At 40.1% G+C, this 25,318-nt stretch overlaps 1 protein-coding gene across 3 annotated transcripts; it reads right to left on the bottom strand.

Annotated features, from left to right (window-relative positions):
• Positions 1–489: 489 nt before the first annotated feature.
• On the bottom strand, positions 490–25,210 carry med23 (mediator complex subunit 23). 3 transcript variants are annotated; one of them, XM_047388407.1, is made up of 31 exons: positions 25,033–25,210; positions 24,632–24,663; positions 22,037–22,124; positions 21,820–21,944; positions 21,619–21,730; positions 21,353–21,451; positions 21,143–21,244; positions 20,661–20,730; positions 18,822–18,934; positions 18,337–18,432; positions 17,715–17,732; positions 9,774–9,980; positions 9,039–9,182; positions 8,747–8,892; positions 8,415–8,660; positions 8,191–8,333; positions 7,468–7,642; positions 6,511–6,674; positions 6,244–6,368; positions 5,957–6,162; positions 5,684–5,864; positions 5,432–5,602; positions 4,535–4,751; positions 4,331–4,440; positions 4,117–4,243; positions 3,619–3,784; positions 2,849–2,903; positions 2,544–2,758; positions 2,343–2,463; positions 2,078–2,209; positions 490–1,063 (listed from the first exon to the last, which is right to left on the bottom strand). In XM_047388407.1, the coding sequence occupies exons 1-31, from the start codon at positions 25,081–25,083 to the stop codon at positions 827–829; spliced, it is 4,194 nt and encodes a 1,397-aa protein (XP_047244363.1). In that variant the 5' UTR covers positions 25,084–25,210; the 3' UTR covers positions 490–826. The 3 variants fall into 3 exon arrangements, with proteins under 3 accessions (XP_047244363.1, XP_047244361.1, XP_047244362.1); XM_047388405.1 differs by having other exon boundaries at positions 2,849–2,921; XM_047388406.1 differs by lacking the exon at positions 17,715–17,732 and having other exon boundaries at positions 2,849–2,921; positions 25,033–25,209.
• Between the last annotated feature and the right edge of the window lie 108 nt (positions 25,211–25,318).

Raw genomic sequence — 25,318 nt, forward strand, 5'->3', positions numbered from 1 at the left:
TGCAATGAATCTAAAATATATGAATGTTAAATTTTCATCATTACATTATAGAAAATAATGAACTTTATCACAATATGCTAATATTTTGAGAAGGACCTGTAGTGTCTGACCTATTCTTGTTTCTCTTAAACTCTACAATCATCCCCTTTGTTTTATCCAGGTTCAAGATGAGATTGTTTCCACTCCATGCCACAAAGCGGTCCAACAACTCCCAGGACTCAGCTTCTTGTCCATCTCTGATCCATCACACAACTGCAGTTTTTCTGCAGATGACAGGAGTCTGTCTTGTACTGAAAGTCTGAGGTGTTTAGTGAAAAGGAATGGTGAGAGTACAGTCCCATGTGGTCCCAATTCAGAATCAGTGACATAACGAATTTGTGTGCATAAGGGAGAGACGTTTAAATTCAATAACCAAGAACACATTTTAAATGAAGTCTTGAAGGTGTTATTAGAAAGATCCAATGTAAAATTAAAAAAGCTCACAGCATATTTGTTATATAAAGCATTTTTATACCTTTTTCCCAATGAAGTAAAATATACAATATAAAAAGAGTTACTATAAAAATAAAGATAGCACAGTAATAAGAAAAATAAGAAATAAAGTCACATGATCCTCCTACAACAGTAAATCTTTACACTTTGCCTTCACTACACTATCTAATTACAGCTTCATGCAAATAACACAATCTGCTTGTTCAGAGTGTTATTTTCCTTTTAATGACAAAAACAATAAGGAAACAACAACTTTATGTTTCAAAAACTCAAAACCTAAACATTCAGCTGTGATTTCCTGTTTCAGTCCACCAGCGTGACCTTCCCTTGAGTTTTATATGGGCGTGTGTGCGTGCTGTGAGGAGGAAGAGGGAGAGGCTGCGGGATTGGAGGAGGAGAGTGAGGAGGGAGGCAGCTGTGGGGTGCCGGCGGAGGAGGAGGAAGAGGTGGAGGCAGATGATGTGGAGGCGGCAGCGGCGGCTGATGAAGAGGTCTCGATCATGCTGCTGTGAGTGATGAAGCGCAGACGCAGCTTCATCGCCGGACGAAGAGTCATGATGATTTTCTCCACCTGGACGGAGAGGAGGAGGAAGATGGAGATGGTTATAAGTAGTTTGAATTTAATCTTATGTTCATATTTTGTTCTCTGATGTTGTAAATATGATGAAATAAGTGAAAACTCATCAGATTTACTTCCGTCACATAGATAACTTAAATGAATATCATCAAGTGATTTCTCTGACAACTGATTATATTGTTTTGTTTTCTCTATTGTTCTCATATGCAGTCTTAAAACTCATGGGTGCATCATCCCTAACGGGCAAAAACATATGAGAACATGCTAAATTAATTTGAAACTTTGAATCTGGTGTATCTGACAAAACAAAGTTCAGCTGTGCTCAGCTTTATTTTTATTATCATATACATTCAACATCAACTTTATTTAGTAAATCTGTGCAATTGCTTGTTAAAAAAAAGACAAATGAACCAATCAACCTATCCCCTTTACGCATCTAGACGTCTCAGAATCGAAATGAAGAAGAAAGGGAATTTAGGCATCTTTCAACATGGGATGGTTGTTGGAGGTAGGACTGGCTGGTCTAGGTATGTCAGAAACTGCTGATTCACTGGGATTTTCACACTCATTTTTTTCATACAAAAGATTAAAAAAAACTATCCTAGGTTTGACCTCTCATATCACTTCTGGTAAAACTATCATAGAAGTACAGAAAGTATATTTTGCAGAGAAGGTAACAATTTAATCAGTGTTTTCTCAGCTATTTGTTTAGGTTAACTGTGATCAACAGCGGCGTTCCAGCTACATTATAAGATGTTTTGATCAGATGAACACTGACTCAGTCTCTTGTCATTATCGGCTCCTCCCTCATCTTTTTGCTTCTTTGTGCTGAGGTTTTTTGCAATCTCAAACTGTATCCTGCTAAGGATAAAGTGTGAAATATGATTTTTTTTCCCTCTACTTACCTAATGTGGCCTCTTTTCTCATCTAGCAAGGGCAGAATTCTAATTTCCCCTCGGGGATCAATAAAGTATCTTTGAATTGAATTGATCTGCGACGCAAACTCACCTGCTCCTTCACGCTGTCTCCAGTGTACATGTACTTGATGTGGTAGAGAAAATCACAGATCGGGTCCATGTAGCTGAGATGCTGGCAGTGCTGGTCGACGGCCTGCAGCATCTCATAGAAGGCCACCCCAATCTTTAACACAAACACATTCACATGAGCATAAAAATCTAAATAAGTGAATGACTCAGAAAGGTGTTACCAAAGGTACATTTTAGATATGACCATTGGTTGTATTTGTCAGCTAATAGTAGTTCTGTAATCGTACCTCTAGCATGCACCGTGTCCTTTCTTGCTGAAAGCGCTGCAGGAACGGACCGACCAGGTGATACACATAAAGTAGCTGGAACTCTGTCTGGACGATGGGCTTCAGAGTCTCTGAAAGGAATCTACACAAACAAATAAGTGCTACATCACGTGAGACCCCTATCGGGACAGAATGCCAGATGATAAAAGGTGGGAACGTTACTTGGGAATCAGAGAGAGCTGTCCGATGGATGAGTGGTGCCAAACGGCGTGTGTTAACGCCAGCACGTAGCTGCAGTTCATTTCGCTGTAGCTTTGGTGGCAGGCGGTGAAGTCCAACAAGGCGAAGGGATACCCCGCCGACTCGGTCTCGGATGTCAGCGCCGGAGAGCTGAGCACAGAGACGATGCGGTCGTGGAGAACGATCCAGTAGGGTTCCTGCAAGAGGGGATTTTTTGAATTCCATTTGTTTACATTTATTTTCAGGAAACTCTCAAATGATCTGATGTTTTCTGCGTGTTTTCTTACAGGGAGAGCAGTGATCACCAGTCCAATGGCGTTCATCCAAGCTGTGATGTTCTCCCTGGGAACCAGAGGTTGACTAAAAGGTGAAAAAGATTTCAATCTCAACCACACAAATCAGCACTAACAGTCCTTTTCTGATGGTCAGCAATGAATAACTAAAGCTCTTGATGACGAGCAGTCTTTCCCTGTTTTGCAATCTGTTGCAATTTCCATAAAAATGTTGCCACTGTTAATGGCTTCATTTTTAAAACATCTTTTTAAAATGTAATTTTACTTCTACCTTCTCACCATTTAGTAGACATTCCTCTATGGTCGTTGCCTCAGCCTCTGGTTTATGTATTTTAGAGAACCTGGGTGAATATCTTTCTTACTTATGCTTTTGATTTGCAAACAAGGAAATCACAGTCTTTGTTCAATGGATGTTTAAAAATTGAGGTTAAAAGAGAAAGAACTAAACCACCCGATGCTTAAAACAATCTTCAATCTGAACTTTATCTGCAAAACCTTTTAGCCCTCAATAAATTTAAAGTCCTTGTAAAAACTCTGCAGTCTAGACTGCAGCACAATGTCTGCTAAATGTTTTAATACTTTGGTTTATACTTATTTTATTTAAATCACAGTTCTGTTGTTTGATCTTTGCATTTCTCGGATCTCAATGAGACAAACTAGGTTAAATACTGGAAATAAATGAATAAACAGAACAATCATAACGCCATGAAACATAGACTTGCATGCAATTCACATTGATTAAGAAGTTATTCTGTTTGTTGCACCTCTTCAACACAACATTGAGCAAAGCATTGCCAACGTCCTTCCCTGGCACGGCCAGAGCCATCAGCTCCACGCAGGTGACATGCAGGGCGTGAGCTGCAGGGTTGGGGAACTCATTGAACCTCCAGTCGCAGTTTGGGAAGGGTCCGGGCGACTTTCCGGCCATGGGTGGGGGCAAGAGTTAAGGAGGGTTAAGATGGAGTAGGTGAAAGTTAGGTTTAATAAAGCAAAGGTTTCACCGTTATAATTAATGAGCTGCCATAACACAGCATGCAGAAAAAGCCCTGAGACTGATTTTATCTTGCTGCCAGACAATTCTAACAGCATGTTGGGGAACAATAAGCAAAACATTGATTTTAATTGGTATTCTAAACTATCGAGGGAGACATACTATTAGGACTAACAAATATATTAGCCAAGAGCCCCAGTACCCCACTGCATCAGTCTGGTCTTGTTATGGTGATGATCTGTCAGACGACACAGAGATTATTAAAGGATATTGTCCACAAGGCGCCCAATCAGCTTGCAGTAGTAGGTGTCATCAGGGATCCAGACGTTGTCCTCCCTGGGATTCATGCCAAACTTCAAATAGGTCTCACTCAGACACCATCCTGGGGTTCGGTTGTCCTGCAAAACGAAAGCTTCAGGTTCAACACTGTTGCTCATACTGAACAGTAATGTCTGTTGTAAACTGTGCTTCCTCTCTCAGCCTGCCTTCAGTGAAGACATGATGGCATGAACCAGCTTCCTCTTCAGGTTGGTTCTGTCTCTCAGATGTCGTTCGTAGTAGTGAAGGGTGTTGTACAGGTACGTCACGGGGCGGTCTGCACACAGAAGACACCTGCAAATAAAAACACTGGTCCACACGAATTATATAAATATCTTACTGAAGTTTCTCTAACAGGTGGTCTCCCTCACCGTGGAACTTGTACAGTCCCCCGAGGTGATCCAGCAGCGTTTCCAGAGACTTGGAGACGGGGAGGAGCTCGAGGAAGCGGTGGATGACGATGTCGAAGACGGGCAGGAAGCGCAGACAAACGTTACCAAAGTAGATTGGCAGGTACTGAGACTGCAGCTGCAAGGGAGGGCTCACTTGTTCTGCAAGACCCTCAAAGTACAACTTCTCAGGGTATTTCTGATAAAGAAAAAACAGCATCGTTTATTTTACATCAGTCTGCTGTCAATGTAGCATCTCCTGTTTTAGCTCCATCTTATATCTCATACACACGTTTTTATGTTAAAATTACTTTTTCAAACAAGTTTTGCTGACTTCTCAGTCTTTGTTTTATAAATATATGTAAATAATCCGACAGAGGTTTCAAACTGTGGGGAAGAGGAAGGATAGAAATCTGCAGGTTTCAGTGACTTCAATTTCAGATTTTTTGAAACCTTTTTTTATACCCTCATGATTTAAATTTATTTAAATGTTAAAAAAATAAATAATTAGGTAGGGAGACCTAATAGCTATATAACAAATATGTAACCTGAGATAGCGTCACGAGAATGCTACAAATGGGACAGACGGAAAGAAGGTTAGACAGACACAAGGACGCAGATGCATTGATAAATGGATGGACGAACAGAGATAGGCAAATGGACGGACGGTAGGACGGATGTATGTACAGACGGACATAATGATGGACGGACGAACAAACTGTTCGTCAAAATTTTTAGAGAACAGAATAAAAAACAAAAAAGCCTGGAAACAACAATTTTTTCCCCTCTCCTTCTTCTCATCCTGAAAAACACTAGACCAAGTTTTCCAGACTCAACATTTTGACAAATAAAAACACTTTTTTTTTTTTAAACAGGCACCTTGTGGTAGCTCATGTGTTTGTTATGCCAGTCGCTCTGCAGCCAGTGCTCAGGAGCATTCTCCTTCACAAAATCATTGACTCGGTTCCTAAAGTCGTTCGGCTTCAACAGAAGGAGCTGGATTATGAAGTAGCAAACCTGAGCCTCATTCCCCTCGTGGCTTCGCATTGCCTAAAAGAAGAGAACAGTAAACGCTGAACCAAAAAGAGCAAGTATGCATAAATAATGCTACATTTCTCTAAAGGTTCTCACCAGACACAGGATGAGTCTATCCAGGGTGACTATGTTGTATTTCCAGACCATGTCATTCAGGATTTCAATGCACTTGTTGAGCTGCTGTCCACCAGCAGAAGTCGAGAACTCATAGACAAGAAAGTCTGCGAATGTGCGCACGTGAGCCACCAATGCACGAGCTCCGATTCGCTCCAAAACCCTGATGTGGGAGTGGAGGGAAAGCCCGAACAAGTCATGTAAGGTTTTAGATCATGACAGCATGCTCTCTTAATACGAACAGTGTCTCCAGACCTGAATCCTATCTGGTTTATGCGGTCCGTCTCCAGAAGCATCTTCCACAGGAGACACAGGAACAGGGGAGGAGAGCCCTGCATGGAGAAGTGGGTGATGATGTCGTTCTCATTGGCCATTGACTTCCACTTCCTGTATTCCTCCTCCACATTCTTTTTCAGGTTGAATCGAGACTCCTGAGGAACATTGTTCTGCTTGAAGAACGCCTGGATCACAAACAGAGGTATTATTTCATATTAATTAGTTGTTTAATCCATGTCGGGCCTGCAGAGGGATAAGCGTGGCACCTGCAGAGGAGCTGGGAAGCAGGACAGAGTGTGTGATGCCCAGTTGTGAGGCGTAAAGCTCATGATGGTCTGGAGGATGTCTTTACACCAGGTGCCATGAATGGAGTCGGATCCGGTGAAAAAATCTACAAGTATACAGAGCAGGTGGCCTTTGAGTTCAAAAAACATGTCACCATAAACGATACTGAAGCCAGAACTTAAACAAAAAGGGACAAAATTACTCAAGAGAAAAGAAAAGATCTGAAGACAATGTCCACTGGAAAGTACCGGTCACATGTGTGGCTCTGGCCAGCGTGAGGATCAAAGCTCGGTTCAGCTCCTCTGACTCAGCTGACAGGACCGTCTTCGGGTCATTGAGGAAGCGAGTGAACTGAGGTTGGACCTCTGAACTCCCCAGAGCTGTGATCAGCCGCAGAGCAGTGCTCTCAACACTGAGGAAAGAGACACAAATCATTCAGGTGTATACTTTCACAGTGCCCAACACCACAATTACTGTTCTACTGCCTTTCCACATTAAATTATACAGATGCCGCTTAATAAATTAGACTATTATTGAAAAGTTCATTTATTTGAGTAACTCAATTCACTAAAATTATATAGATTAATAACAAACAAACATGATGTTTTCAAGCCTTTATTTCTTTTAATTATGATGATTTGCCGTTTATAGCTGATGGAAAAAAAACATCTAATTTCTTAGAAGATTAGAATATTACAGAACAAAACACATGGGCTTAATTAAAAGTATGTTTAGCACCTGCTTAAAGGGTGGTATTTTCAAGAGGTACTTTTAACCTGACAAACATGCCTCATTGGAATGGGTATTCAATAACAGAGATCCCACCACTAAACCTTGAGGAACCCCTTTTGAAATGTTGGTAATTTCTAATCTGTATCGTTTATTTGGATATCCTGGAATCTATTTTTTCCATATAACTTATTAACCAAATTGCTGCCCCTCTCATACTGAATATTTGCTGTTTCCTTGGTAATGTTTATCACCAACAGTCTAAAAGGCTTTTTTAAGATCTAAGGACACAGCTAGAAAATCTTCCTTATTACCTCACGGTTGTCATTTTTATTCTATCTACTTTTGCTATCTGCCTTTAACGCAACTTATTTCCTACAGCTTTTTACTTAGAAAACCTGCAGGCTGCAAAATAACTACATTTCCTTGTTATTATCTCAAATAACACTGGATGTATGTGCATATGTTAAAGTTACCATAGATGCAGCTGATTCTGGTTGGTCTGGGGCACTGCAGCTAGACTGTGTAGATGACTTAGTAGCTGAACCCTGTAGTGCGGCTGGATGTGATGCATCCTGTAGCTGAACATCTCCAGTAAGGTGTGAAGGATTCCCCACGCATGAGATTTAAACACGTTGGGCAGCAACTGACCTGAACAGATAAGATCCTCATAGTTCTTGCACACTGACATTTATTTCTGCTCAAATTGCAGCAATTTTTCCCCCTTAAAACATAAAGAAACTAAACAATTCTCAGTTCGTTTGTTTTAAGTTATTCTTGCTCATAAAAAACATTACTTGGTGGTGACATTTTATAAACTTTAAGGCAAAACAGATAAAATCAGCTGTCTTCATCAACTGTCACAAAATATAACAATGTTAATAAATCATAATATACGGATCTGTTTTAACAGGACCGTTTCTCTGAGCATCCCATAATGCATGATGCTGCCACCACCATGGTTTAATGTAGAGATGGTGTGTTTAGTGTATCATTCAACTTCCATGTCAGGATTATGTACTACTTTGTGTCGAAATGCAAACAAAATACCTTGAGTGTGTAGGGAAATGTGGCAAAAGGTTCAAAACATTAAGAGCTTTTGCAAAGTTTAGTATACTGGTTCAATAAAGAACCTTAAAATGATTAAAATCCCGTTTTAGTTCATCTTATGTCAAAATTTAAATGAAGTGAACACTTACTAATAAATCCCTTGATGCCCAATGACTCGATCTCCATATAGACCAAAAGCCTGCTGTATGTTTCCACTAGTGCAGGAGCCAGGGCGACGCTGGACTTGGCATGGGCCAGTTTGATCACACGTGTGGCGATGCTGTGGATCAGGCTGAAGACAGACAGGCAGACACATACGTTAAAGAAATCCACATCCGGTAAATGTGTTGTCCTCTTTTGATTTTTCTGCTACCTCATTTTTGCATGCACTGTGAGAGAATCCAACAGGTTCATGGGCAGCGGAGTGACCGATCCCGACGCCATGCAGCTGGTGCCGGGCAGGTTGATCCTCATGGATCCGTTTCCATAAATGGTCTCCACCAGGACGCCCATTGGCAGAGAGAAGCAGTCAGAGTTGGTGCTATAGGCGTTACACAGCAAGGCGATCTTATAATCAGACATGACCAGGTTTTTGTTGCGTAGCGACTGCTGGAGAAACCTAAGATGAAGACAATTAAAATTAGTAAACTGATAAACTGAGACAGGCATTTGCATTTTGGGACTTCTGATGTTAAATATATGTACTCATGGTGCAGTTTGAGAGAGTGTGGTATGGGTATCTGTAGCTTGGAGTTGTCGTTCTGAGCTTTGCGGTTCAGGTGGATCCAGATGCAGGTCATGGCAAAGGAATGGGTCGACTGAGGCTTGCTAATGTCAGGAACTGGTATACACTGAAAAAGTAAAAAAAAAACAACAACAAATAAACATTGTTAAATGCTACAGTTACTCGTGAAAAACTACGATTAAAGATTTAGAGTAAGATTAAAATCGAAAAGGAAGACAAAAAAATGAAATGCACTGGTTCACTTTTATTTACCTCTTTTTCTGGGTAAAGCAGGTCAAACAGTTTCATGACCGGCAAGAAGTCAGCTAAGGCATTCTTCTGAATGCTGCCTGATATGAACTGCAGCAGGACCCACATCAGGTGATCTCTCCCTTTAATAAGACCTCTGCCTGCAAGCTAAAGAGAAAGAGTGGCTGAGAAAAAGATGGATAATAAAAGCTAAGATTTCTTTCCTAATCCTTGTCATATAGCCTTTTATCATAACTTTAAAAATCAATAGGATGCTGGTTGTGCATCAACGTACCGAATGTAAGGTTCTCTCTCTATAACATGTACTATTAACAGGGGTCCTAAATATTTTCCAAGTCAAAATTCTAGATTATTTCGAATTCAAGTTTCTTGATTTTTCTGGCTTTTAAAAAATTAAATTCTACAGATGTTGGAGTCCCCTAAATGACTTGTGTAAACATTTCTTCGTCTTTTAGGTAATCGAACAAGTGATAAAGATGGGAAACTCAATTATTTTTTCCACACTTCTCTAAAGTTTTAAAAAAGATCAAAATCAAACTTCTTAACTTTTCAAGACTGCACAGAAACCATGTTAAGACTGCCGAGATAGTTAAATCAACACTTAATCTGCCATGTATTCACTCCAACCCAACTGTGCTAAAGGCAATGATTCACAAGTTTCCTGAGATCCACTGCATACATTCATATTCTCAGTAATAAGGACACAAGCACCAACATTGGTCACGGAAGCCGTCTTACCTTCTGATGCAAAGAGAGCACCATGTGAGGGAAGCTTGCGAACTGAAACAACACAAAGAAGATGAGCTGGGAGGAGAGATGTTGCCACAGCAACTGGCTCGTTCCTCCGATGTCGGCGTCGAAATGCTCCTCGGTCTCTGAGCGCTCCATGGCGTACACCACCAGGTCCACTAGCTGCTCCTCCAACACCGGGCATCGCTGCTTTTGCTGCAAGGCGAGCAGTGGAGTGTTAAAGAGCGGAGAACAAAGTAAGGTTAAAACAGACGGGAATATTAATACAACAGCACTAAAGTTTCACATGCCACAGCCATTATTAAACACAGACTCAGAAAATATATTTGAATCCCTCTCATGCAGGACTGCATCTTTCTGAGGTTCTACTGTAGCTTCCCTCGTCCCTAAATTTTACTGAGTTGCTCTCAAAATTTAAACTTAATTCAAATGTTGGTCCACAGGCAAAAAACCTTATTTGGATTGGGTTGTATGGCATAAACAAACCAGTAACAAAAGTGCATCGTTACCACGGGATGATTTATGTGCACACTGAGTAATTATTTAAATGCCCAGTGGTAAAATAAAGCAAGTAAAATTCACCTGCATAAAAATACAGAGTTTCAGTTTATATTTATATTAGGTAACAGTATATTAGGTAGTTCAGGTTAAAATTAGAATTTCAATTTATAAAAAGATATAATATTCTTTGGGGTATAAAGACAAATATCTTTTTTTTTCTTTTTTTTAAAAAGGGGTAGAAGAGTGGGGGAAAACTGAAATAAAAGAGAAAAACAGGGTAGACGCAAGAACATAAAATAGGCGTTACTGGTAGGCAGGAAAACGGCTGAATAAAGGGATGTTAACGCCCCACACTGTCAGTGGGTTTATGTACAATTCCTCCAAAATATATTTTACATCTTTATTTATTGAACTTTTCTCCTCCTGCTCATTTTATACTGTTTTCTTAAATATTTATTTTAGTTTTGATTGGAATTTTTACTAGGTTGCTATAAAAAGGAATGTCCTGATCCAGTCCAAACCCATTTTTAAATGAGTCTCTGATTAAACTCCCAATTCTGTTGCTGGTGAACTGGGTGCCTTTTCATGGCTCGTCAAACCGTAATACAGGCTTAACGTGTTATTTCATCGATCTACTGAATCTGTTTTTTGTTTTCAAACAATCTGAGTGTTTTTCACCCTGCACAATAATGCTCACAGTAAGACTGGCTGCTGCAGCTTCCCGTTTGTCTGTCAGATGACCTGCTGCTTTGGATGTTTTTATGCTGTTCAAAGCAAAGACCAAAGTTCATAAACCTGGAGAGGGGCTTTTTTTCTTTGTTGTCCGGAGACCATTTACTGGAATTGCACTGACATATACAGGTCCTTCTCAAAATATTAGCATATAAAGTTCATTATTTTCCATAATGTCATGATGAAAATTTAACATTCATATATTTTAGATTCATTGCACACTAACTGAAATATTTCAGGTCTTTTATTGTCTTAATACGGATGATTTTGGCATACAGCTCATGAAAACCCAAAATTCATATCTCACAAAATTAGCATATTTCATCCGACCAATAAAAGAAAAGTGTTTTTAATACAAAAAACGTCAACCTTCAAATAATCATGTACAGTTATGCACTCAATACTTGGTCAGGAATCCTTTTGCAGAAATCACTGCTTCAATGCGGCGTGGCATGGAGGCAATCAGCCTGTGGCACTGCTGAGGTCTTATGGAGGCCCAGGATGCTTCGATAGCGGCCTTTAGCTCATCCAGAGTGTTGGGTCTTGAGTCTCTCAACGTTCTCTTCACAATATCCCACAGATTCTCTATGGGGTTCAGGTCAGGAGAGTTGGCGGGCCAATTGAGCACAGTGATACCATGGTCAGTAAACCATTTACCAGTGGTTTTGGCACTGTGAGCAGGTGCCAGGTCGTGCTGAAAAATGAAATCTTCATCTCCATAAAGCTTTTCAGCAGATGGAAGCATGAAGTGCTCCAAAATCTCCTGATAGCTAGCTGCATTGACCCTGCCCTTGATAAAACACAGTGGACCAACACCAGCAGCTGACACGGCACCCCAGACCATCACTCACTGTGGGTACTTGACACTGGACTTCTGGCATTTTGGCATTTCCTTCTCCCCAGTCTTCCTCCAGACTCCGGCACCTTGATTTCCGAATGACATGCTGAATTTGCTTTCATCCGAAAAAAGTACTTTGGACCACTGAGCAACAGTCCAGTGCTGCTTCTCTGTAGCCCAGGTCAGGCGCTTCTGCCGCTGTTTCTGGTTCAAAAGTGGCTTGACCTGGGGAATGCGGCACCTGTAGCCCATTTCCTGCACACGCCTGTGCACGGTGGCTCTGGATGTTTCTACTCTAGACTCAGTCCACTGCTTCCGCAGGTCCCCCAAGGTCTGGAATCGGCCCTTCTCCACAATCTTCCTCAGGGTCCGGTCACCTCTTCTTGTTGTGCAGCGTTTTCTGCCACACCTTTTCCTTCCCACAGACTTCCCACTGAGGTGCCTTGATACAGCACTCTGGGAACAGCCTATTTGTTCAGAAATTTCTTTCTGTGTCTTACCCTCTTGCTTGAGGGTGTCAATAGTGGCCTTCTGCACAGCAGTCAGGTCGGCAGTCTTACCCATGATTGGGGTTTTGAGTGATGAACCAGGCTGGGAGTTTTAAAGGCCTCAGGAATCTTTTGCAGGTGTTTAGAGTTAACTCGTTGATTCAGATGATTAGGTTCATAGCTCGTTTAGAGACCCTTTTAATGATATGCTAATTTTGTGAGATAGGAATTTTGGGTTTTCATGAGCTGTATGCCAAAATCATCCGTATTAAGACAATAAAAGACCTGAAATATTTCAGTTAGCGTGCAATGAATCTAAAATATATGAATGTTACATTTTCATCATGACATTATGGAAAATAATGAACTTTATCACAATATGCTAATATTTTGAGAAGGACTTGTAATATATTAAAAAGATGGGCTGTGTTTGCTTTGTTTTACTGCTGATAGTTGTATCAGCTGAGTTGCAACTATGGTTACAAATCAGAAAACGGCTGGGATTTGGAATTTTTTTGAACGCCAACTCCTCTTTGCAACACAAGCACTGTATTTCTCTCCATGCTATGCCTTCAAACACTAAAGTAAAACGTTCAAAAATGAATATTTTACAGCACTTTGGGTACCACTTGATGAATCAAAAACAAACCGGTGGCAGGTATATTGGATACTGCCAGGAAAAGGTGGCTGCAAGTCAGCTTTCTGACTTCAGGGGTAGTTCTCAGTCAGAAAAACAACAACGCCCTTGTAGAATTCCAACTGGGAAAGTCGGAGCCTTTTCAGCAGCCCAGAGTTTGGTGTCCAATATGGCTGCCGTGCATACGGCATGCAGTGAAAGTTATTTATTGGCACTTTTACCGGCTTGAACCTCATTGACTATTTCAATGCATAAAAAAAATATTGTGTTATCGACTTGGCACATGTAACCGTTTCCAACTTGAAACTACAACACTCAACTCGGTTGTGGAGTCATTCCAAGATCTGAACTCCAACTTATGGGACAAATCAAATGCAGCAAAACAGAACGTGTCATATTACAACATGCTAGCTTGGACCTAGCACATCAACAAACTGCTACGCATGAAAACAGCATAAACAGCAGTAAGATGGGAGTTTTTTTGAACACTATTGGTCTATGTGTCAAATTAGATATACCTTCAGAGAAAAACTCCTATTGGGGTAAAATATCTGTCACTGACAAACAAAAATCTTGACTAAAGCATCCAGAACGGCACAGGAGAGTGAGTTAAACAAATGTTCTGATTTTATTTAAGTACTTTGTGGCAAATTCAACTTAGCCACAAAGCTCCACATTCAAAAAGAAATCAACTTGTCTAAAAGAACAAGAGAAACTCTAGGTAAATACCGTATTTTCCGCACTATAAGGCGCACTTAAAAACCTTTAATTTTTTCAAAAAATGACAGTGCGCCTTGTAATCCGGAGCGCCTTATATATGGATCAATTGGTTAATTGGTTGATCCATACTGGTTGTACACGGCGCTCTGTCAAAATGTTTCAGTACGACTGGTAAACTACAAAGCCACACCGCTTGCAGCATTACGGCTACCGTAGTCAAGGGTGTTGCCGAAGTAATAGCGGTAAACACCTGTACTGTGCTTACTCCTAGTCCAACACCACTTGTGTGTGTATAACGTTTGAATGTACTGTTGCAGGAATTGCCTGAACTATATGTGATTAGAAGCTCAGTGTGTGGGGTGTATGTTTCGTGTGTGTGTATGGAAGATGTTGACATTACTCCTCCGGACAGAGGTGGCGCTGTGTGTTGCCGTAGCTGAGAATCAAGAGTGAAGGAGTGACGTCGGTATTATTGTGTGTGTGGGGTGGGTAGAGACGGCTACCGGAGCAGCGGTGTATGAGTCTGTAAGCCCTGTGTTTTTACGTGCTGCAAAGTCATTAAAAAGAACCCTGAATCTCGTCAACAACTCAGCGTTTTGATGCTGTTTCTTCATGCTCAACTCAGCAACGTATGAGTGAGGGAGTTAACCCCGAGGAAACTAGTAACTTCGGCCCTGGAGAAAGCGTCTCCCCTGTGTCATCAGACTACGGTCAGGGGACAGAAACAGGAAAGGTTAACAGTACTAACGTTTGATTTAGTGCATCAAACTATTTCTTTTACGTGTTTACTGAATCAGGGAAAAGTTCTCTTTCACGTTTTAACTAACGTTTGATTTCAACTTCAACTTCATAGACTCCAATGCATTCCTAACGTGCGGTTGGCTCTATTCAATAGATTTCTATGTAGAGGAGACCTTACCATGAGAGTGAATGGAGTTATCAGAACGCTGGTTTGTAGTGTATTAATAAAGTTTGACTGACTGACTTATCTGACTGTTTTGTTGACATTTTTAGCACAGCTCCATCTAGTGGATGCATAACGCAACCCCAGTCAAACGTTTGACTGCAGTAGCTTCTATTCTATGCGCCTTATAATCCGGTGCGCCTTATAGTGCGGAAAATACGGTACAGTAAATTAAGAATAGATAGACTAAAATATGGCAAAAATAAACTTTAATAAGCTATATTGGTGGATCAGGACATTCCTACAAATAACCTGAAACTTCTGGTTTTATTTTTCTGTTTAAAATACATTGTAATGGTTATGGCCTGGATACTATACTTTAATGGTGCGGTATAGGGGTTGTTAAAATTAATGAAACTGTACTGTTGGCCTATACACCAACAGATGCAGTCCTATTTAATGTTTGAAGCTGTGAAAGATGTGTATAAAATAAGTCCTCTTTAGGACCTGCTGACAGAGTAGAACGGGTGAAGATCTCTACAGTTAGGATGTCATATGAAACCTCTGGGAGTTCCTATATAACTCGGACACAGACTGAGTTGAACAGCACAGCACAACACGACACAGCACAGCACAAAATGTCACTGAAAAGCACGGCAACTAATCAAGGTGTGACACGTTCCTGCATGCAGAACTGCAAGGTCTGGAGAGGCAGTCAAGGGGGGAGAGATGAAATTTGGAGGAAGAAGAGGAGGCTGTCCTTTGCTTTCTCATTGAAAATGTTTTTCTGTTTTTTATTTATTTATTTTTGATCCAGCTATTGGTACAACCTCTTTTCCATGCTCACACAGGGGTAAAGAAAGCAACAAAGGGACAGAGAAAGGGAGAGGCGTAGCATCTGTGAAATTTCTGAAAATCACCCACATAGTTTATCTAGATTACTCCAAAAAACAACAATAAAATCAGCCCAATAATTGCTTTACAATCTCCATCACTGAACATCTGAGTGAAGTCAATTAATGTAGCATATTTCTTCTCACCAATAACCTCCTAAATCAACCAAAAGCACTGAATTATACAAGGCCCAAGCTATTACAGCAGTTTAGCATCACAGACCAATCTGTGTGATCATCCGCATACAACAGAGCCTTCAAGCCTCCCTCACATCTGACTTTTCTCTTGGGTCCTGTAGCTCACCAACAGCCATGTAAGCACAGCTCCAGCAAACCAAATAAAAGCATTTAACAACTTGTGCCCTTTGTTTATAGCACATTATTTAATGGTTGTACCACAGGTCAGTGCTCAGTCAACCAGGCAGACACCCAAACAGAGAAAAGCATTCATTCCCTGACCTGGGAAACAAAACAAAAAAAGCAACGATCAAACACTACAGACTGACTCAAGGAAACAGCTGGTCTTCCACATGAAGCATTTTTGTGCCTTCTACTTTAATGCACTTCACTCACACATTCAGTCAAGCTGATAAGGTTATCCTTCCCTTCCCACTGTCCCTTGGCGTTTTAATCAGGCAGTGGTCAAAGTATTCTACTACTTCTCGATGATTCCTTGATGACATATCAGTGCTTTTGCAGATTTCTTTTAGCATCTTGCGTTCCGCTTTCAGGGTGGACTTACACGCATGACCAGGTCTTTGCAAGTTCACAGTTAATTTTGAATGCCCTCCACTTGCAGACTATTTTCTATTCAGTGAAAGGTCTGATTTTAGGTTCTTTCAAGGCCTCGTTAAATCCTTTACCAGACTATATGGCTACAATCTACCAGAATACACTGTTGAAGTTGTTTAGGGTAGAAACTGGTAGAGAGAAATTAATCATTTTTTAAATTTCAGTTTAGCTTGAATTTGTCAATCACAAATGAGTGTAATAAAACAAGCATTACTGTCTGAAAAAGACCCATTATGCAACAATAACCTAACCTCTGGGAGTCCATTACTTTATATCTATTTTTGTTAAGAGCATCGACTTCCTGCTCCTTCTGGCCACCTGATATATTTAAAAACCAGCTTCCTCTTTCACTGCTTATATAATCAGGTGTAGTCTAAAGGTCATGAACTACTGTGAGTGGTTCCTGTTATCTGCAAGGTTGTTGTAATCTATTACACATAAACAAATAGGAAAGATGATAAGTCCTTAGTATGGAAGGTTAGAGTTTTGCCCAGGTTGGCATGACAAAAAGCACACGAGGACCTTGCTGACAACAGGCAAGCACCAGACTACATCCACACATGCAGTGCAACAGCACCTGAAATGTCAACAGCAGGGTTTCTAAGTAGAAAATAACTAATGTCAAGGTTGTTAGCTGGAAATAAATGTGCCGTTTTCAAGAAAGACATACGTCTGACCCAGAATAACCTGGAGGTTTTTAACAGAGATGATCAGAATCAGAATCTATCAATAATAGAATATTCCAAAAGAAGTACAATAAACATTAACAAGTAAATCCCATGAAGACAAGTGATTAAAAAGTGCAGCCTCAACAGAGCAGACTTAATACTTCTAAGAGGAATAAATCAAATTTAATAAAAACACATTTTAGTCTTTGGTGAGCCTGAACTATTTGCCCAGACAAATGGGCAAATATTTCAGTCTCTAGATGTTCAAAGCTAGTAGAAACTGTTCCCAAAGACTTGCAGCTGGAACTAAAGTGAAACGTGGTCCTAAATGCATTTGCTCTGCAAACACAAATGAGAAAATCATGAATCATTGACCATTTTATGATTGCACGCTACTTTGTGTTGGTCTAAGTTTTTGGTTGTAACGGAAAAAAAAACGGAAAACATTTAGGGGAATCCGAAACATTTCGCAAGACGCTATCGCCCACGCCCTTTGTTGCATAAAAGTCAAATCATTTACCTGGTGTTTCTTTTGAGTATAAAAGCTGTTCAACATTCATTTAAAAGACAAATATATCCATATGAACCCCTTCTGTGTACATCTCAAGCACTGTTGCAATTCTGAATCACTCCATTAGACTTTCTGTCTTTATCCACTTTTTTTTTTTTTATCTGCCTAAAAACAAGGAAAATCTTAGCGTCAGGAGAGCCAGTTAGTTGGCAGGTCGTGTAACCAGAAGAGGAACAACGACATACCTGGGCAATGTTCAGAGTCTAGAGAGTGCATGGCAGAGAGACAGACAAACACAAGAGACAACCAGAGGACAAAAGAGGGAGAAACAGGAAAGAAACAAAGAGGACGGGGAGGGGGGGACAAAGAGAAAGTGGTGACTAAGGAGCTACAAGTAGGATGTTCACGGTTTGTTCAGCACAGTTTAGCCTTAACTCAGCCGCCTTAAATAAACAAACAGGTTGTGGTTCACTGAATCTCAACGGAGACCCGTATGCTGCATTAATTATGGATTGGTGTTACCACACTCTTTGGACTGAGTGAGCGAGTGAAATCAAGTGATCTGGGCTGAGCTGAAACTGGATGAACCCAACAGGGAATCCTGACATAAGTGCATTATGGGACAAGCTCAGAGCATTGCATTACGTGGCTTCATACAGCTTTATGGAAAGGATGACAAAAGAAAGATGGGAAGGGTGTCAAGATAAAGGACAAAGGCAGCATGGAGAAAGGATCAAGAAAAAAATATGATGGGGGGGGTTTAAAAAAGTACAAACTAACAGAATAAACAGAAATAAATGGAAATATGATTTAAAAAAATACAGGGAAAAAATGTCAAAAAAGAAAAAGATGAAGAGAGTGTTTTACCTGTTTGTTGAGTCCTAACATGTTGCACACCATCTCTCTGGAGTACGGCTGCTCGAGCACATAGCGGAGCAAGCCAGTCTGAGGCTCAAACAGGTCCTATAAAACATCAAAAATAAAAACAACAAACATAGCATGCTTCAGAACAAGCAAATCAGAGTGAACTGTGGATGCATATAGATGGGACCCTGCAAAAGCATTAATACCACTTTATTCCCTTTTGCAATCAATAGACTGCATTGGATTTTGATTAGGAGCATCAAAGTAAAGGGGGCTGAATACAACAGTATGCCACATTATCCAGATTTTGATTTGCATGCATCATTTTACTTTCAGGTGGCAATCATGCTTTGTGTTGGGACTATAACTTAACCCCCGCAAAATACACTGAAGTTTGTTTATGGCTGTAACATAACAAAATGTGAAAAAGGTCAAGGGTTGTCAATACTTTTGCAATTCATTGTATAAGTTGTGCACGTGGATGTTACTTTGTCATAAGGCAGCATCCCCCTCAGAGGGAAGCGAAGCGTTGTGGGGTCTAATTTCCAGGAGTTGCAGATGGCCCCGCTGTTATTCACCACCGGCAACAGACTACACCGTCCTGCCCATATACAAAAACACAGAGTAAATATGGCAGATTTCAACAAAAATGTATGAAAATTAATATAAGAGAATCGAGGCAGCTGTAAACGTTATTTCCTGACAATCACATTCATTTAGGAAATGAAGATTTTTCTGATCCTATTCAGTTTACATAAAATCTTCCATGTTTAATCACAACTTTAGGTTCAGGTAAGGAAGGAGTTGGATTCTGCAGAGCAAAGAACATGCATAGTGCACCTTCCTTTGGCAATGAGCTTGTTATTGAAACCATTGTGAGGGTGTTTAGGCAAACAAAACATTAGTTATCTGATTTAAAGATTTATCTAACGAGTCGATACGCTGCTGATTCTCCGCCTCATTCTCAAACAAGCCGCCGATGATGCGTAAATACATTTTCTTTGCAAACAGAGAACGCATATAGTTGCTTATTTTGCTAAAGTTTGAACAGGAAACTGAAAGCATCCCACTCTATATGCTGTCCACACAGACGCAGTGACTGATAATAAATAAAACCTTATTTATACAAAAAGGAAAAACCAAATTGTGTCACATTACAAGGTTTTTTTTCTCATAATTCATTATATATTACAATAGTTCAAACAAAACCTCTTACTTTAATGCTAAATATTTTCACTCTATTGGTAAATGGTTTTTCTCTTTATCACAACATATTTATACTGAAAAATATGATGACATAATGACTGACCATGGAAAATGGTTTAATGCGATTCTGTAAACTTTGGATGAGGAAACAGCAGAAAAGGAATAAACTGTTTTAATTTGACCGGCAACATCAGGGAACAAAATGTTGGTATGAATCACCAAAGATGTAAAGATCTCATATTACATCCCAGCAGACCCCTTTGAAATATGAGAGACTATGAGGTTTGATCAAACCAAAATAAAATTTATACACACATAAAGGTGTAAAAACATGAGGTCATACAGAAGGCAGTTTCACAAAGCTAGAACAAACAGAACCATATTTAATATTTAAATTGGGCCTACACAATATTGGGAGAACATCCAATATCCGATCATACTGCGATAACAATATGTCCTGCGATAAACAAATAATTAAAAGGTGTTCAGGTCAACTTAATATATTATTTAACACCATGTTGTGAGAATATTAAATGTTTCTCTTGTTATAACAATAAGTACTTTCTACAGTTAGATGTAAAAAACAAGTAATTAGCAAATCATGAGTGGTATACACTTCAATAATAATAATAAAAGATACAGTTTAATTTTCCTTTTGCTGGAGCAGCAGCAACACTATTCTATAAGCCTGAGAGGGTTTTCAGTGTCCTACTTATATCTAGCTCTGTTTAACTGGGATTTTACTTGTTTAGACTTCTACACTAAAAACTATTTTGATCTAATTTTGACATAAATTGCTTTGAATATTTTTTATTTATTTGGTACTTACGTTTCATGGCTTCATACATCAAAAATGAACAAAACATTAGGATAGCAGATCTCGCCGTTTACGTTGATATAAGACCTATATCACATTTTCATCACCAGGTAATCTGCTCAGATCCGACTTGTTTTTATTGCTTCTATCTGATCCTCTTTAAACTTAATTATTTTAACTGGATACATTAAAAAAAATAAGAGAAGGGAAAAGTCTCTGAAGCAAAACGAGAAGATTTTGAAGTTGAAAAAACATGCTAAATACTTGATATCTTGCATATGTTAGATATAATTAAGAGTCTTACCGCATATAGAGTTGATTCTGGCTGTGGGTCGGAAACTGTCCACAAAGTCTGATATCAAACTGCCTAAAAGCTACAAGTGAGAAAAAGTCACACAAACAGAGATTATTATTATGCTCTGACAAAAGACATCACCCCCACCCAACAAAATAGCAAAAATAGTTTTATAAAAGAGCTGCACAAAATATCAAACATATATCCTTTTTGCAATATCAGTGTGTGCAAAATTAATATTGCGAAGCTCTGCCTGGAAAGCAGCCACTGTTGCATGCAAGTAATATTTAGCCTGTTGGATGCAGTCTTGCTGCATTAGATGACCCCTTTTGACCCAAATTACAGCGCCAACGATGCTAAGGGTCGTCAAAAGTACAAGAGGAACAGGTAAGAAACAGTCAGGGGACCAATAGCGTCATTGCAGTAGTTAAATGTCGCCATTAAATGATTTTCTATTACTGTGCAGCACTATGTTTTAAGGAACATGTTACCCAATGTGAGAGTTGTCCCTCTGGGTAGAGTTTTCTGATTTCTGTGACAGCAAAGTAGGCTGGCAGCAGGCAGGCGTTTCTGTCCAGGATATATTCGACTACCTGCAACAGAGCCGGATATAAAAACGAAAATGTGACGCATTTCCAGCATTGACAAATAAAAGCACTGAAAGACACAGAAATGCGTAAAGTTGGGACTGATTTGAGTACCTCTCTAGCTGCCAGAAGCTGCTGCACAATAGCTGAGCTGACAGTGGTGGGGATGGTTTGGATTTTATCCAGAACAGCTTTCAGCAGATCGCGAACACCCTGGATTATAATTCAAAACATAGTTCCAGATTTAGCACCTCAGTTTAAACAAACATTATTCCACAAACCTTAAAATGGAGAATAACTCTGAGCCTTGATATTATACCGTTAACACTAAACAGTATGGCAACAGTTCCTAATCATGCATGCTTTTGTGTGTCAGAGACCTTGTAGTCCACCCCTCCAATGATCTTCCGAATAAGTTTGAAAGTTAAGGCCCACAGGCGAGTCCTTTCCCATTCCAAGCTGTCAGAGCTAATCAGGGCAACACACACCATCCTAAAAACAATTTCAATTTAATTAGACAGATAATTGGGAATTCTGAAGGACTTCTGTAATCAGGCTTGAATAAGTGAATGTGTGTTGACCTGGGCGTTAACAAACTGGTCTCCACAGCCATCGCCAGACAGTCGTACAGGAATGAGATCCTCTTGGGACTGTGCTGACTGTGGATAAAGCGCACTATCCACTGCACACACTGCTCATGAGACTCCTGCAGACAGATGTGGAGGCAGTTGGAAAAAAGAAGCTTATGTACGCTAATGTTTGGTGCCGGGATGATTTCAAAAGTGAACATGTAGACACCTGAGGCAGAGTTCCCCAGTACTGCCTGAAGGCTCCGAGACAGCTTATCAGTTTAGTCCTCTCATCCTCTGGAGTATCCATGAACATCCTAAAAAACAAAACTCTGGATTTTTGACATGCACATTTTTAGATAACACATCACATGGTCTGTCCAGATGTAAAACACTGACTAACTCAGTCTAACCTTTAATTATGTACCCTGTACTATGGTGAAGTATTCATACCCCATTAACTCTTTCACATTTTTTCAGGTAACAACCGATAACTAAAGTGTATTTTATTGGGATATGTCGAAGATCAACAGAAAGTAGTGCTTATTTGTAATTAGGAAGTTTTTTTTCAAAGTTTCTTACAAAAAAACAATCTGAAATGTGTGGCATGCATTTTATTAGCAGCCTTCCTGACACAACAATGTCTCCGGTAGCTTTAAACATCTAGATACTAGAACATAAGCTCATCAGAGTGGATGGAGAGCATCTGTGAGCATGAGTTTTCAAGATTTGCCTCAGATTCTTAACTGGATTTAGGTCTAGACTTTAAAAGGGCCATTCTAAAACATGAACCTGATTTGATCTAAAAAGTAAGTATTTTGCAGCTTGTAACAGGTTTTCCTCCAGGATTGCCCTACACAGAACTCCATTCCCATTAACTCTGACAATCTTTACTGTCGCTACTGAAGAAAAGGATCCACACACCATGACGCTCCCACTGCCACATTTAAACATGGGGAAGATGTGTTTCAGTGTTCAATACCCTAACAGGACCTCTTACAGCTTTCTTTCAACAATACCACTCTTCCATTAAGGCCAGAGATGAGAAGTTTTCCTTCCACTTCACGCACTACTTTGTGTTAAGTCAGTCACATACAGGTCCTTCTCAAAATATTAGCATATTGTGATAAAGTTCATTATTTTCCATAATGTCATGATGAAAATTTAACATTCATATATTTTAGATTCATTGCACACTAACTGAAATATTTCAGGTCTTTTATTGTCTTAATACGGATGATTTTGGCATACAGCTCATGAAAACCCAAAATTTCTATCTCACAAAATTAGCATATCATTAAAAAGGGTCTCTAAACGAGCTATGAACCTAATCATCTGAATCAACGAGTTAACTCTAAACACCTGCAAAAGATTCCTGAGGCCTTTAAAACTCCCAGCCTGGTTCATCACTCAAAACCCCAATCATGGGTAAGACTGCCGACCTGACTGCTGTCCAGAAGGCCACTAATGACACCCTCAAGCAAGAGGGTAAGACACAGAAAGAAATTTCTGAACGAATAGGCTGTTCCCAGAGTGCTGTATCAAGGCACCTCAGTGGGAAGTCTGTGGGAAGGAAAAAGTGTGGCAGAAAACGCTGCACAACGAGAAGAGGTGACCGGACCCTGAGGAAGATTGTGGAGAAGGGCCGATTCCAGACCTTGGGGGACCTGCGGAAGCAGTGGACTGAGTCTGGAGTAGAAACATCCAGAACCATCGTGCACAGGCGTGTGCAGGAAATGGGCTACAGGTGCCACATTCCCCAGGTCAAGCCACTTTTGAACCAGAAACAGCGGTAGAAGCGCCTGACCTGGGCTACAGAGAAGCAGCACTGGACTGTTGCTCAGTGGTCCAAAGTACTTTTTCGGATGAAAGCAAATTCTGCATGTCATTCGGAAATCAAGGTGCCAGAGTCTGGAGGAAGACTGGGGAGAAGGAAATGCCAAAATGCCAGAAGTCCAGTGTCAAGTACCCACAGTCAGTGATGGTCTGGGGTGCCGTGTCAGCTGCTGGTGTTGGTCCACTGTGTTTTATCAAGGGCAGGGTCAATGCAGCTAGCTATCAGGAGATTTTGGAGCACTTCATGCTTCCATCTGCTGAAAAGCTTTATGGAAATGAAGATTTCATTTTTCAGCACGACCTGGCACCTGCTCACAGTGCCAAAACCACTGGTAAATGGTTTACTGACCATGGTATCACTGTGCTCAATTGGCCTGCCAACTCTCCTGACCTGAACCCCATAGAGAATCTGTGGGATATTGTGAAGAGAACGTTGAGAGACTCAAGACCCAACACTCTGGATGAGCTAAAGGCCGCTATCGAAGCATCCTGGGCCTCCATAAGACCTCAGCAGTGCCACAGGCTGATTGCCTCCATGCCACGCCGCATTGAAGCAGTCATTTCTGCCAAAGGATTCCCGACCAAGTATTGAGTGCATAACTGTACATGATTATTTGAAGGTTGACGTTTTTTGTATTAAAAACACTTTTCTTTTGTTGGTCGGATGAAATATGCTAATTTTGTGAGATAGGAATTTTGGGTTTTCATGAGCTGGATGCCAAAATCATCCGTATTAAGACAATAAAAGACCTGAAATATTTCAGTTAGTGTGCAATGAATCTAAAATATATGAATGTTAAATTTTCATCATTACATTATGGAAAATAATGAACTTTATCACAATATGCTAATATTTTGAGAAGGACCTGTAATGCCCACATAAAATGCATTAAAGTTTGTGGTTGTAACGTGTAAAATCTAAAAAAAAAAAAGTTCAAGGGAAATGCATAATTTTGCTGTAAGTGTAAACATAAATCTGGAGCCTTACCCTGCAAACGCCTCTTCTATCATCTCAGTTTTCTGAAGAATACAGGAAAGATTAACAATTATTTGAAATCACAGAAACAATTTTAGAATCACAACTTATGCCGCTTGGTTTTAAATCTCACATGCTTTTAAGAATTTATAATGAAATTTTGACTTGCTTAAAAAAATAGCATAACTAAATGCTATCTATGTCTCAAAACAACCAGTCCTGTAGATTATGGGTGGAAATCACCACCGACTCGAAAATATCTCAACGTTTATTCATGCATCAATATGTAACCGTGTTTCTTTGGTCAAATCTACGGCGAGATCCCTGTGTGATTTGCATGAAAAAGGCTAACATGAACTGAAATGCTAAGTGATGTTAGCTCGTCAATGAATCCATTAATAAAGATGCGTTACCACAACATCTTCGAAGATGCTCTGCAGCTGCGTCTCCATCGAAAGTGACATGATTGCCACTTTAAAGATCTGTTATTTTCACTCCGACATCACACAAATAAAACCGTTCACCCCATCAGGGAAGCGCACAGGTGTCAACAAGCTAAATGCTAACCACGGTGCCGCGACTAAAACGACCCAGACGCTTTTGAGGCACAGGACGAAATGTTCCGCTGTCTTTATTAACTTTAAACCTGTAAAGTATACGAATATTTATGATTATATTGGATCACGTACAAAAACTATA

The sequence above is a fragment of the Girardinichthys multiradiatus genome, chromosome 15 (assembly GCF_021462225.1).
Source record: "Girardinichthys multiradiatus isolate DD_20200921_A chromosome 15, DD_fGirMul_XY1, whole genome shotgun sequence".
Taxonomy (NCBI): Eukaryota; Metazoa; Chordata; class Actinopteri; order Cyprinodontiformes; family Goodeidae; genus Girardinichthys; species Girardinichthys multiradiatus.